General features: G+C 47.5%; 1 protein-coding gene across 1 annotated transcript in view; it reads right to left on the bottom strand.

Moving 5' to 3' along the window:
• ARID4B (AT-rich interaction domain 4B) overlaps window positions 1–14462 on the bottom strand; it is a 194164-nt gene that overhangs the window by 21870 nt on the left and 157832 nt on the right. The window contains exon 17 of the mRNA XM_088472505.1: window positions 8842–8961. Coding sequence (XP_088328631.1) covers window positions 8842–8961 — 120 coding nt within the window. The remainder of the gene's footprint in view (window positions 1–8841; window positions 8962–14462) is intronic.

Genomic DNA, 14462 nt, shown 5'->3' on the forward strand with positions numbered 1-14462 from the left:
GGAATACACAAAGATACCATCTGTTTTCCTGAATTCCTTTGTTCTTGAGTAATTGATCTAAGTATTTAAAGTTCTCCCACTTTCAATAGTTGCTTTTGGACAAAGATCTGGAAGTACAATTCTTCAGATATATGAAATGTGGAAACTAACTTGAGTAGGAAAGACAGATTTCGGAACAAGTATCTGCATACATTTTCCGAAATAGTTCTGCAAAACAATGCTGGAAGCCTCCCCCCATCTCTCTTCTAGCAGATGTGATAGCTACCAGACATCGCCCCAAAAGTGTGAGCAATAATGGTTCCTGTAAACGTTCAAAGAGTTCTGGTAGTATACTTCTGAGACCAGACCAAGACCCACTGGTGCTACAAAAAGGTTGATATGCAGATACATACTTTTAGTTACTTGAAGAAATACTCTTACTAGATTAGCTAACACTAATATTGTGTTTAAGAACACACCAAGTGCAGAGATCAGCATCTTTAATTTTCTAACAGGAAGACACGTTTTATAATGTACCTGTAGGAAATCTATTATCTGCACTATGCTAACAGTAACTGGATCAATTAATATGGAGTATAAATGTATTTGAGACACTGCAATAATACAACACTGAATAATTTCTCTTTCTTTATTTCCAATCTTTGTTCTATATTCCATTTCAATCCCCATGCTTTTAAAGAAAATGGGCCTGATTTACAGCTGCACGCAATGCCGATATTCACGTAGTTGAATGATTACGTGTAACTGCATGCGGAAAAAATTCTGCACACTTGCAGTCTTGTAGTGTAAGTTGCAGTCTGGTCAGATGATATCAGAAAGGTCATGGAAAAGTGATGAGCATTCCGGTAGGGTGAATAGCAGTGTATGCAAAAATGGTACCTCCAGTGGACTTATTACGGGAGTATCGCGGGTGTGTCAATGCAAAGCACAGCAGCAAGCACAGAAGGCCATGGTCAGACACAGAAACAGCACCAGTCTTAGTGCTGGTGCAAGTTTAAATGGTGTGACCGATGGGGGTGTATAAGGAAGCACCAATCAGTATTATGGTGTGCACGGACACTAAGTGTGGGCATCTCAGTCCTTGCACATTAGGCCGCACAAATGTACACCAGGGATGGAATTTGAAGACCTTTGCATACATTTGAAAATGGATGGCTACCGATAGACGCTGCTGCATGCTCTTTTGCATGTATCTCTGAATCAGGCCCAAAGTCTCTGGATTTGAGTGAAAGACAGGCCTTTGACAAAACAGATCTGGCCAAAGTCAGAGAGGCCACGACTGTTCCATTTCCCATGCTACTGTAAGCAAGCTGGTAAGGCCAGTAAAGAACTATTATTACTTCGACTGCCTTTTTAAAATTTATTTTCTTTAGTATGTGAGCAAAGAGATGACGAGATGTACCACATACTCCAGTATGAAATTCCAGTGTTGTCAGAGCATCTAATCCATCGGACTTGTGATCTATAAGAGAACAGAATCTACTTTGGTCTTTTTAATTGTTGCCATCAGGTATATTTGAGCGACCCCACATTTTTCTATCAACTCCTGGATTGATCTGGTACCTCCATAGACTAACTGCCAACCTAGCAGCGAACAGCCCTTCTTGGCGCGTCAGGTCCCGTCTGAAATGGCTTGCACCAAGCGCATTTTTTTGTGGCTTTTTTGCCCAAAAATGCATCTTAGTCACAAACAGTCACGACAAACCGCTTCCTAAGACTCCACTGATTAAATTTGATATGCGACACTTATATGACTGAGTATGAATCTGTAAACGGAGCGCTACGTGGCAGGGCCGTTGCTTTTTTTCACGCCAAATTCTGCTGTGTTTTGTATAAAGATTTAGTCGCACACAGATATACAAGTGTCACATATCAAATTAATCAGTGCAGTCTCAGGAAGCGTTGCCGAACCAGTTTGTTACTAAGAGGCATTTTTTGGCAAAAAAGATACTCCTCGAAAGTCGAGTCACACTGGACCTGGCAACTCACATGCGCCAGACATCTCATGCTGCATGGAGGCTAGGTGTATGAGGACATTATTGTTTATGTAGCCATTGCTCCCAGCAGTTTAGATATAGAGATATGATTTAATTAGATCAAGGAAAATATTTTGCTATGTTATTTGCAAAAATGTATACACTACTAGGAAGTCAACAACAGGTACATCCACAGGATAGTGGGAAAGTGGAGAGATAAAATGGCATTATTAAAAACAAAACCACCTTTATTCAAAATTACGTAAAACATTCTTTTCAAGTTTAAATCTTGTTTAAAAAAATCTTGTTTTTAAAAGAAGTGATTCCTTTGTTTAAATTGCTATAGCTTGTAGGTTATTCAGGAACTTGTCATTAACACACTACACATCTCAATAGGACTGAATTTTTACTCATTTGTACCTATAATATAGTAGTGCTTGGTATGGAAATTTACAATGTTCGGGTAAACTTCAAAAACAAGAGATATGGTAAGAACTTACCTTTGTTATCTCTGTTTCTACGAAGTCCATAGGGTCCACAGGGTGACCTTGGGGTATAGCTGGATCCTGGATCCTCGGGCACCACGGAGTTAAAGCTTTTAGCTGCTCCCAGGATGCACTTGGGTCCAACCTCCCCTATACCCCGCCCCCGAGCCACAGGCACCTCAGTTGGTAAGCAGCCAAGGCCGGAGGAGACGAAACAGAGAGAAGGAAGACTGGAACACACAAGAACCATACTCACAGAAATGGGAGACGGAAAACCGGTGACCAGTCACAGAGCCCATATGAAGCCAGGTGCGTCAGGGCGGGTGCCCTGTGGACCCTATGGACTTCGTAGAAACAGAGATAACAAAGGTAAGTTCTTACCATATCTCTTGTTTTCTACTTCAGGGTCCATAGGGGTCCACAGGGTGACCTTGGGGATGTCCCAAAGCAGTCCAACTAAGGGCGGGGACGCTCCTGTGCTGATAGGAGAACCCGGCGCCCAAAGGATGCATCCTGAGAGGCAAAGGTGTCAAACGCATAGAACCTCAAAAAGGTCTGAATGGAAGACCAGGTGGCCGCCTTACAGAGCTGAACAGCAGAGGCGCCACGGCTAGCAGCCCAAGAAGGGCCCACGGACCGAGTGGAATGAGCCTTAACAGAGGCTGGAACAGGTAAACCCTCCTGCATATAAGCCTCAATAATAACAGAATGAAGCCAACGGGCTAGAGTCTGTTTGTTGGCAGGCCAACCCCTCTTGTGAAAACCAAAGAGGATAAACAAAGAATCCGACTTCCTCACAGAACTAGTCCGGTCCACATAAACCTGGAGTGCCCTTACAACGTCTAAGGAAGTCTCCCCAGCCGAAAGATCAGGTGACTGAAAGGCTGGTACAACAATTTCCTGATTAATGTGGAACCTGGAAACCACCTTAGGCAGGAAATCAGGACGAGTGCGAAGCACCGCTCTGTCCTGATGAAAAATCAGAAAAGGGGGACGACAAGAAAGCGCCCCCAAATCTGAAACCCTCCTGGCAGAAGCAATTGCCAAGAGGAAAACAGTTTTAAAAGTTAGCCACTTGAGCTCCACTGACTCCAAGGGCTCAAAAGGAGGACCCTGTAAGGCCCTAAGAACCACCGCCAAATCCCACGGGGCCACAGGTGGCACAAAGGGAGGCTGGATTCTCAAAACACCCTGGAAAAAGGTGTGTACGTCCGGCATAGCAGCGATCCTGCGCTGGAACCACACCGACAGACCAGACACGTGTACCTTCAGTGAAGAAAGACGTAATCCTAAGTCCAAACCGGACTGAAGGAAAGCCAGAATACGCGAAACTCGGAACACCTGGGGATCATAGTTTCTGGCCTCGCACCACTGAAAGTAAGTGTGCCACACTCTGTGATAGATCCTCGCGGAAGCAGGCTTGCGCGCCCTCAGCATGGTGGTAATAACGGAGCTAGAAAAGCCCCGAGACCTCAGGACGGCTGTCTCAAGAGCCACACCGTCAAAGATAGTCGACCCAGATCCGGGTGAAGACAGGGCCCCTGAGACAACAGGTCCCACTGTTGAGGTAGGAGGTACGGAGCGTCGATGAATAGGCTCCGCAGATCGGAGTACCACGGCCTTCTGGGCCACGCTGGGGCCACCAGGATCAGTGTGCCTCCGTCCTGTTTGAACTTGCGCAGGACCCGAGGCAGCAGAGATATCGGAGGGAACAAGTAAGCCAGTTGAAACAGCCATTTCACCGACAGCGCGTCTATCAGACTTGCGCCTGCGTCCCTTGTCCTTGACCCGTACACAGGCAGCTTGTGATTGTAACGGGACGCCATCAGGTCCAGCTCTGGCAGCCCCCACTTGTCCACGAGTAGTTGGAATACCTCTGGATGAAGCGACCATTCCCCGGGATGCACATCGTAACGGCTGAGGAAGTCTGCCTCCCAATTGAGGACTCCTGGGATGAAAACTGCCGAGAGAGCTGGAAGATAGCGCTCCGCCCAAGCCAGGACGCGGGACACCTCCGACATCGCAGCTCAACTGCGAGTCCCTCCCTGGTGATTGATGTACGCCACCGTGGTGGCGTTGTCTGACTGCACCTGAACGGCCCTTCCGTGAAGAGCGGTGCCGGACGACTGCAGGGCTCTGTATACTGCCCGCAGTTCCAGGATGTTGATGGGAAGAATCGCTTCCTCCGCCGACCAACGACCCTGAAGTGACAAGGAGCCTGTCACCGCCCCCCAACCCCGGAGACTGGCATCTGTCGTGAGCAGAACCCATTCCGGGATCCAAAAGGGGCGCCCCTCCAGGAGATGCGCTGTCTGCAGCCACCAGGCTAGGGACAGACGCACCTCCGAGGACAACACCAGCATCTGAGAGCGGATCCTGTGTGGCAATCCGTTCCATTCTGAAAGAATCAGCCCCTGCAGGGGCCTGGAATGGAACTGGGCAAACTCCACCATGTCGAATGCCGACACCATGGACCCCAAAACTCTCATCGCTGAGTGCACCGACACTCTGCCACTGCTCAGACAACTGTGAATCCGCAGCTGTAAGGAGGAGACCTTCTCTGGAGTCAGAAAAATCCGTTGCTGACGAGAGTCCAGCAGGGCCCCCAAATGAACCATCCGTTGTGATGGGATGAGGGAGGATTTCTTCCAGTTGATCAACCAGCCGTGCGCCTGTAGACAAGCGACCGTCAGGTGGAGATGCTGGATCAGTACCTCCGGGGAGCTTGCCAGCAAGAGGAGGTCATCTAGATACGGTAGCAACCGTATCCCCTGGCTCCGAAGGTGAGCCGCCATGACCGCCATCACCTTGGTAAATACCCTTGGTGCCGTGGAGAGACCAAAGGGTAGAGCCCTGAATTGGTAGTGGTTGTGGAGAATAGCAAACCGCAGAAACCGTTGGTGCGATGTTGCTATAGGCACATGGAGGTAGGCGTCCTGGATATCCAGGGAGACCATATAATCCCCCGGTTCCATCGCCAGTATGATGGAACGCAAAGTTTCCATCCTGAATTTGGGAACCCTGAGAAACCTGTTCAGGGACTTCAAATTGAGGATGGGGCGATGAGAGCCATTGGGTTTCTGCACCAGAAACAGCGTAGAGTAATACACCATCCCACGTTGAGACTGTGGTACGGGTATAATGACCCCCGCCGTCAGCAAGGCCTCTATGGCTTCCTGAACCTGCAAGGCCTTGGTTTTGTCCTGAGAAGGACTTGTGCAAAAAAACTGGCAAGGCGGCCTGTGCCGAAAAGACAGGGCGTACCCCTGGGAGACCACTTCTCGCACCCAGGCATCCGTGGTGGTATTGTGCCAGCACTGGGCGAATTGAAGAAGTCGGCCTCCCACTCTGGGGTCCCCCAGAGGGAGGCCCGTCCCATCACGCAGAAGGCTTATCTTCTGGCTTGGAAGAAGGGCGCCTAGCACTCCAGGCTTGCTTCTTTGGCTTTGAGGCGGTCTTGGGTGCGGACTGCCTCGGGAAGGACTGACCCTTTGCCTTGCCCTGAACCCGAAAGGAACGAAACGCTGAGCTCCGGACCTTAGCAGGTGTAGTAGCTGAAGGGAGGAAGGCTGACTTGGATTTTGCCAGGGTATCTACTATTTTGTCCAGGTCCGGACCAAATAGTAATTCCCCATTAAAAGGTAAGGCCTCCAAGCCTTTCTTTGAATCCGCGTCTGCTCTCCAAGACCGCAACCACAAGGATCTACGAGCAGACACTGCTGCCGCCGAAACCCTAGAGGTCAACAGGCTTGCATCCAAAGATGCTTCTCCAATGTAGGAGGCGGCATCTCTCATCTGTCCTAACAACGCCCCCTGGACGTCCGGAGATTCATCCGTAAACGTGTCCTCCAAGGCGTTGGCCCACCCCTCAATGGCCTTGGCCACCCAGGAGATGGCCATGGACGGCCGGGCTACAGCCCCTGAGAGAGAATAAATAGACTTTAGACAAGTCTCCACCTTCCTGTCCGTAGGATCCTTCAGCGAGGATATAGACGGCAATGGCAAAGTAGCACTCCTGATGAGGCGTGTTACATGGGAATCGACTGCAGGCGGAGTTTCCCATTTCTTACAATGCGCTTCCGGGAATGGATAATTGGACGCCAAGCGTTTCTGTGGCAGGAAACGCTTACTGGGCGTCTGCCAGGCCACCGCCATGTGATCAGTCAACTGATCAGACAAGGGGAACGCTGTAGAAGTAACCTTAGCTTTTTTAAAACTAGGATACCTTGACTTGGGAGCGGGTGCCTCATCCTCAACCGCCTTAACCAGAGCCCGCACATTGATGGAAGACTTAGTGTCTACCTCCTGGACTGAGGCATCTGAGGCTGAGTCATCCTGTACCTCACCATCATCCGAGAACCCCTCAGAATCCGAAAGATGCGCAGCCTGTGCCATGACTGAGCGTTTAGACGCCCTGGAGGGCACGTCACTGCGCAACATCGACTGAAAAGCCGAAGATGCTGCCGCCAAATCTTGGACAGTGTGGGAAAGCGCATCCACCCAGGGTGGAGGAGCTGTCACAGGAGCCTGAAACGGCACCACAGACGGCTGTGCCACATTGGCAACCCCGCATAGGGACCAACAGGCTGAGACCCCGGGGGAGTCTGCAATAATTGTGGGACACCCGGGGAATGGGGGATGGCAGGCTGGGGCAACGCCCTAGTAGGGGCGGCAGTCGGGACCGACAGACGGTCCGCGATGGACACCAGCACCTGGGAAAACATCGCCCATGGTGGCTCCTGCGAAATGGGAGGTTTAGACGTACCAGGGACCGCCTGGCACCGTCCGCACAGGCCGTCCTGTGACAAATCCTCCCTATCCACTCCTGCAGAACAGCGCCTGCAGGAGAACAATGTTGGAGCCCCGGAGTGCTCAATCTCCTCCTCAGACATGACTTAGGAAGAAAACGTGCGCACTCACCAGTGTGCTGAACAACAGCCCACAATATGGCACCGTGTAGCACACAACTGTATGTGACGGACCTCACAAATACGTGATCTATATAGGTGAGGTCAGTAGAAACACCCTTCCCCCGCACACCTGTAGGGCTTGTAGGAGAAGGAAAGGGATAGGTACAGGCTGACAGTAAGTAGAAAAAAGACACAGACAGGTAGCACTAGCAAAAGTCACATACCATGCAGGAAGATATACTCACTGCACCTTTCCACTACAATCAACCTCCCAGATTCAGTGTCTGGGAGGGCTATAGCGCTGTGTACACTGTCCTTCTGCAGGGGAGAGGTACACAGGGGGACCGGTCCGCGTGCTCCCTGAGAGTATCCACGCTGCCACAGAGAAAATGGCCGCTGGAGACCTCAGAGGAGGAGTGGCCCGAGTAGCTGCAGCTCAGCGACGCCAGACTCCGAGCTGAAAGGCGCGCTGAGCTGAGGGGAGGAGCCGCTAGACAGGGAAGGCTTCCTCCCCTGGCTAGCATATTAACCCCCGGGTTGCCGGCATCCCGCTTGCCGCGATATTAACCCTGGTGGTCTAGTGGTCTGGCGGGGTATGCCTCCGCTGGAGGGGGGGCCCGCCGCCACCGCTAGCGCCCCCGGTCTGTCCCCTAGACCGGGGGCATGGGACTGCATTTGAAAGGAACCCGCGCACCGCCGCTAATCAGCGGTGCGCGGCTTACCTGATCTCCCCGGCGTCTTCCGGCAGCAGTCCCGGGGGAAACCAGAGTCCGGCTAGTACAGACTCTGGCTTCCCCCGCCGCGATCCCCAGTTCAGTGCTGGTGTCGCAGCGCCAGCAGGGAGAAGGAGCGGCAGCGTGGGCGTCTGTACAGACAGCCCAGCGCTGCTGCTCTAGAGAAAAAACTTATAGTAAAAAATAAATAAATTTAACTAAGTTAAATAAAAAATTAAAAGCTTTAGGGGGCTGCTCCTGCAGCCCACCCCGCAGGGTGACCCGACTCCGGCCGGGCACCATCTAAAACTGAGGTGCCTGTGGCTCGGGGGCGGGGTATAGGGGAGGTTGGACCCAAGTGCATCCTGGGAGCAGCTAAAAGCTTTAACTCCGTGGTGCCCGAGGATCCAGGATCCAGCTATACCCCAAGGTCACCATGTGGACCCCTATGGACCCTGAAGTAGAAACACAGACTTTTAATGCAGTAATGTACTATACAAAATGTAATCTACAAAAAAATCAACTAAACTCAAAAACCATTTAAAGGGATGGAAAAAATCATAGAAGCCTAAAAACTTTGGATCCGGAACTTTGTAAAGATTCTGCTCTCTTCTTGATATAACCGATTGGCTACTGAATTTCACATGATCTGATCTACAATGGACTTTAAAACATCAAGTATAAAACCTCTCCACCAGTTAATATCAGATTTTTAACTCTAACGTCATGTATTTTGTTATATTTTCCTCGTCCGTACCGTACATGGCCTTTGAAGCCTGATGCATAGCTTTCAAACTCTTCCTCTTCTTCATTATCTTCCAACTTGACCACAGCAGTTCTATCCTCAAATTCATTACTCTTCTTCAAGAAACAAACTCTAATATTTGGATAGATGACAAAAACATATGGTCAGATAGTTTCCAACAGAACTGCAGACAATAACTAAAGTATTTGAGTACTCCAAGCTAAACAACTTTGAAAGTTTGTATAAAGATTCGAGGGACACAATCATTAAAATTGAATATAGCTTAAATTGCTCTAAAAATAATCTTTACAAATGAATTGCTGCTAGTTAAATTGTGTGAACAAAACAGGGCAAAAGGCAAAAAAAGAGCATTGTGGCTCCTTATGGTTTTAATGCTGACCTAGTTGTATGACGTAACCGTAAGAAGAATCACAGAAAGTATATTTTTAACACATATATGATAAAATAAAAATTGCAATAAGCTATAAAAAGAAAAACAATTGCAATGTGAATTTCTTTGGACTATGGAAAATAAATAAAAAAAATAATGAAGCTATTTCAATGAAAATAAACAATTGAAAACAAAGGGCCTGAATTACTAGTGATTGCAACTTCGATTACGCACGCAATCGGCCGATTGTTGCGTTCTCCGAAGACTCCGCTGCGATCAGGACTGCGATCTCAGGGACTACGCAGACGCATTGCAGAGTGATTGACAGGAAGTACCATTTGGGGGTGTCGACAGGGGGGTGGTCGGTGAAACGCAGGCGTTCCAGCGCGTTTGGACGCCGTTGCAGGGGCGTACATAAATTAGCCAGTGCGGTGCCATGTGAAGCTTGGGCTTTCACTGCGTGTGCTGAGGTTAGCAATTTCTGAGTCAGACCTTGTGCAAGTGTGCGTGAGGCTGCGATGGTACTCAATGTTACCGATGGTTTCGCTATTTTGATAAGTATTACGGATGTGAGTAAGGGGATGTGGGAGTCCTTATGTTAGGCTGCGTATGGCAATGCGATTGCAATCATTAGCATATCTTCGCAATGAGACTGCGTGCGTAATTGTTATTGCGGTCGCAGCTTGACATAACCTTTCAACACACCTGTGATAAATGAAGTAAGAGGCTATAGCAGTGTTTCCCAACCTCAGTTCTCAAGGCACACTAACTCTCCAGGTTTTAGTGATATCCATGCTTGAGCACAGAGGGTTAAATCAAAATAACTGAGGTACTAATTAAGACACCAGTGCTCAAAAATGGCTATCCTTAAAACCTGGACTGTTAGTGTGCCTTAAGGACCGTGGTTGGGAACCCCTGGGCTACAGTATTGGCCATTAAAAAAGCTTTTCTCAATTTGCCCATGTTCAAATAACATTAGGAATATATCAAATGTGTTATACTTTATCAAATAGAGTTTGAATTCAATATGTGCAGAATATTTTTTCAAAACATTTGCTTTTCAGCTAAAGTCTAAACTAATTTTAGCTCTGTATCCTGAACATTGTATTTGCAGCGAAATCAAATATTTGTCTGTGCTATACAATTATGGGTTACACAGAACGGCACCACATTCTCTGTAAAAAATACTGCAAAAGTCGGTAATGTTTGGATCAAAGGTAGTGTTCACACTGGGCTGTTTAACCAGGGCACCATTTCTGCTCATATTACAGTAAAAGATTTTCCAGAGCACCATGGTAGAAGCATGTCTACATATTACATAGATGCAGGTACACCATGCATGCATGCATGATGGGGGTCACCCTGAACCATTCCTCCCTTCTGTGGGTGGCTAATCAAAACTCCCCCACAGCAAACAGAAATAGAGCTGAATGCGACATATTGGCTAACACAGCCTAATGTATATTCCCCCATCACAGTCACCCTGCAGTAAACAACAAAACCTCCCTGCTAAAAGTTCCCCCTGCAAGCTGGGCTTCTAAATGTGGCAGCCGCTGTCGTTCCCCTCTTTCCGGGTAACATGTGCTTCCCTTCTTGCACACCAGCTTGCACAAGTGGGAGTTCACAAGGTGACAACAAACTCACCCAGAAAGCTAGGACATAGAGCCTTCTCCACCGCATAATATGCCTCTGGTTAAGACACCACTCCATTGCCAGAAGCCATAACGGTGCAAAACAATCTACCTGACCACCACCTACTACCTGAGGTACAGGTAGGTAAGTAGGTCCATCACATCTTTACAAAAAGCCTGGCGGCATTCATTGCTCACCAAAATCACACTTAGAGAGGGCCATATGTGCAGCTTCTAAGAACCTCTAAAACTGCAAATAACAGTTTATTGCCATTAAAATTACATTTTTATTGAGAACTGTATTGTTTGACTTCTATGAAAATCTCAAGCATTTTAACCTCATCCCCATCCAGTTTGCTAACAGCACATAACAAGTTTGCCACCTCTCCCCACTAGTTTTTGTGCCAATTATAGAACCTCTTCCAAGAGGAATACAAGCAAATCAGAATGTAATAGTTGTAAAGGTGGTTTCACATCTGAGGGTTGGTTTGAGCTGAAACACGTGTGGGAGGCTGAAGAAGAAACTTGGGAGGTGTGAATAAACCTGGGTGGCTTGAACCATGACTTCCTCATGTATTGCTGTGAGGAGGTAGAGGAAATGCAGAGGATGACAGAGTGATAAGCAGACTGGAATGAGAACTGCAGATGATAATACTGAATGAATGAGCAGAATACGACCGATTATGCTGGATTGAGAGCTGGATCAGTTTGAGACCGATGTTGATGATTTGAAAAACTTGATGGATTTGAATCCAATGTTGAAGAATTGATGAACTTGATCGGTTTGAGACCGATGTTGAAGAATTGAAGAACTTAATTGATACGAGTCCGATGTTGATGAATTGATGAACTTGATCGTTTGGGACTGATGTTGATGAATTGAAGAACTTAAATTAATATGAGTCCGATGTGGAAACATCAGATGAGACCGGCGGTTGGAAGTATTGGCTGGAACAGATTGTTGTAAGAACAACTCTCAGGTGGTAAAAACCAGACTGGTATGCAAGATGGTATAGGATATTTGTTTGCCAGATATAGGAACTAGATACGGACTGGGGGCCTGATTCAGCAAGGATGGAAACGCATGCACCTGGCCGCTGTGAGAAAATGCTAATGATTGCATAAGCACGGCAATCACAGCACAAAGATGCAGACGCCCAGCACTACATAATGCCGCCCCCCTTTACCCTCCGCTAACATCCGTACTGATGCGCATGGCTGAGAAAACACTGGGAACATTGAATAACATCGGATCCGCACGCAGACTAAAGGTAGACCTGACCCTGCCACAGGAGTAGAGAGACTCCCTGCATGCAGAGGGATGCCAGGCTGCGTCCAGCATCTCAGTGGCCAATTTATGCACAGACCTTTAATGGGGGGCGAATGCACTGGTACGCCTGCGTTCAGCCGACCAATCCCCATATCCACCCACAAACGGCACTTCCTGTCAATCACTTTTCCCTGGGTTTGAGTATTTACTATGTTTGCTTTTGCAGACGCAGTGAGCAGTTTGCACACTGCGAACCAGACGCATGCATAGACCGCGAACATCGGCTGATTGCGTGCGTCTGCATCCGTGCATTTCTTGCTGAATCAGGCCCAGGGACCGTTCAGATACAGAGTACCTGGGAGCTCAGCACAGAGCTGTAACTTCAGCAAGAAGCGACGTTGTACTAGCAACTGCTTGGATCGCAGTTGCTAATGTGTATGCTATTGGTTGATTGTTGCGTACTGAACAAAATCACCACTGCGAATGCACAGACACCACGGACTCCATACATGGCATTAGCAGATTGACTTGACAGGCAGAGAGCATTTGGGGGTGGTGATGGGTGGTCGAGGAAACGCAGGCATGCCTGTGCGTTTGAACGCCGTTGCATGGCCATGCAAAAATTAGCCTGAGCTTTCCACGTGACCTGAAAAGCGAGCAATTTGTGAGTAAAGTCTGACCTGCTGCAATGCTGGGTGTGGGTTCGATGTCCTTTGATATGTTGGATGTTTGGCCTGGTGTGGGCGGTGTTATGAATGTGAGCGTAGGCAGAGGTCGTGCGTATGTTAGTCGTGCAATGGCATTGCGAATGCAGCATTTGCAAGTTGGAGTTTATAGGGGAGGATTCCCAGGGATTGGATGCTGTAATCAGCTGGTTTGGGAGTCCAACATGGCTGCACCCATACTATTGTTTAGGAGGGAACTCTTGCATGCAGCCTGTGTGCCATCATGCTGGGAAAACACGCTGTGAGGTAGAGAGCCATCTCCATGCTCAGAAACAGGACACTGAGCAGATAGGGCAGGAGCAGCACAGACAGACCTCAGCACCAGCCGACAGCAATGTGCAGCATGAGAGGAATTCTGTGCTATCCTGGGACAGGCACCAGAACAGTAGGAAAGTGTTTTTAATAGTCCGGAGCGTGACAGGTGGGGATCAAAGAAGAGAAAATGGCTCTCATGCTGACCTTGATAAAGAGACTGATCTATATGGTCAGCTATTGGGACACAAAATCAACCCCCCAAAAGACAAAGGTTCTGGACTTCTAACTTGACATGATGGTAAGGTTTTTCCCTGAAACAGGCATTTCGCTTTACCTGGCATCAAAAGAAGATCAAATATATTGGCATTTATGTGTTCAGAGGTTAATTATTATTGCTCCAGGCAAATTTCCCTCAATTTCTCCCTTAGATTAGATGAAAATTCATCCTCTGATACCACCAGTTTATTTCCTGGCTGGCCATATTTAAACACTATTAAATCAAATGTACACCCTAAACTTTTGTATTTTGTGTACACTCCCACCCCGAACCATCCTTTTTCTCATTTATGTATTCAAATACCTTCAGCATCAAACATTGCATTTCATATGGAGGGGTAAACATCTTTGGGTACGCTTTTAGGTCTTTTAGAAGATATCACAGAGCAGAGGTCTGGGTACCATGAATTTCAAGCAACAGAACTTTGCTGTGCTCAATGCATTTATGGAACTTTAAGAATGTGGACAATTCTAAATGTTAACGGTCTGGGACAGCCTCACCTTCTTTTATTCTCTGGCTTTTATAGCTGTGACATCCAAAAGCCGCCCTGAAAACTCACTAGTGTCCCACTCTGGAAATTGGGATCCGGCCAACTGCTTATACAGGTTATCCCCCTCATCATTCTGAAACAATCCCACTGACCAATAACCCAGAGCTTCCTTCAGATTTATCCTAATTTGGTCCCTGGTATCTGGTGGCATCAGATATATGAATGGAATAACTTGAGAGAACTCATACCCTTCTCTTGTGGGTATTACAATTAAATTTGGAATTCCCAATAAGAACTTTTTACAGTTCCTTCAACTTTTCCAGAGAAAAATGATAAAGCACCTATGCCATAGGCCCCTATCTCACTGGCTTTCGTACTGCAAACCACCCCGTGTATATGTCTTCCGTCACACACATTGATTTGTATTATCTTATTTGATTATATGCTGATTAATTTTAAGAATTAAAAAATAATTAAACAAAATAAAAAAATATAGAGGACCTTCTAAGTAGATTGTACAAACGGGAAACAGAGAAGTCTACAACAAGAAGCAAAAAAAGAGAAGGGTATAAAAGCAACAGACCATTAATATAG

The sequence above is a fragment of the Taudactylus pleione genome, unplaced genomic scaffold, assembly GCF_031769625.1.
Source record: "Taudactylus pleione unplaced genomic scaffold, aTauple2 ptg000125l, whole genome shotgun sequence".
In the NCBI taxonomy this organism is placed as follows: Eukaryota; Metazoa; Chordata; class Amphibia; order Anura; family Myobatrachidae; genus Taudactylus; species Taudactylus pleione.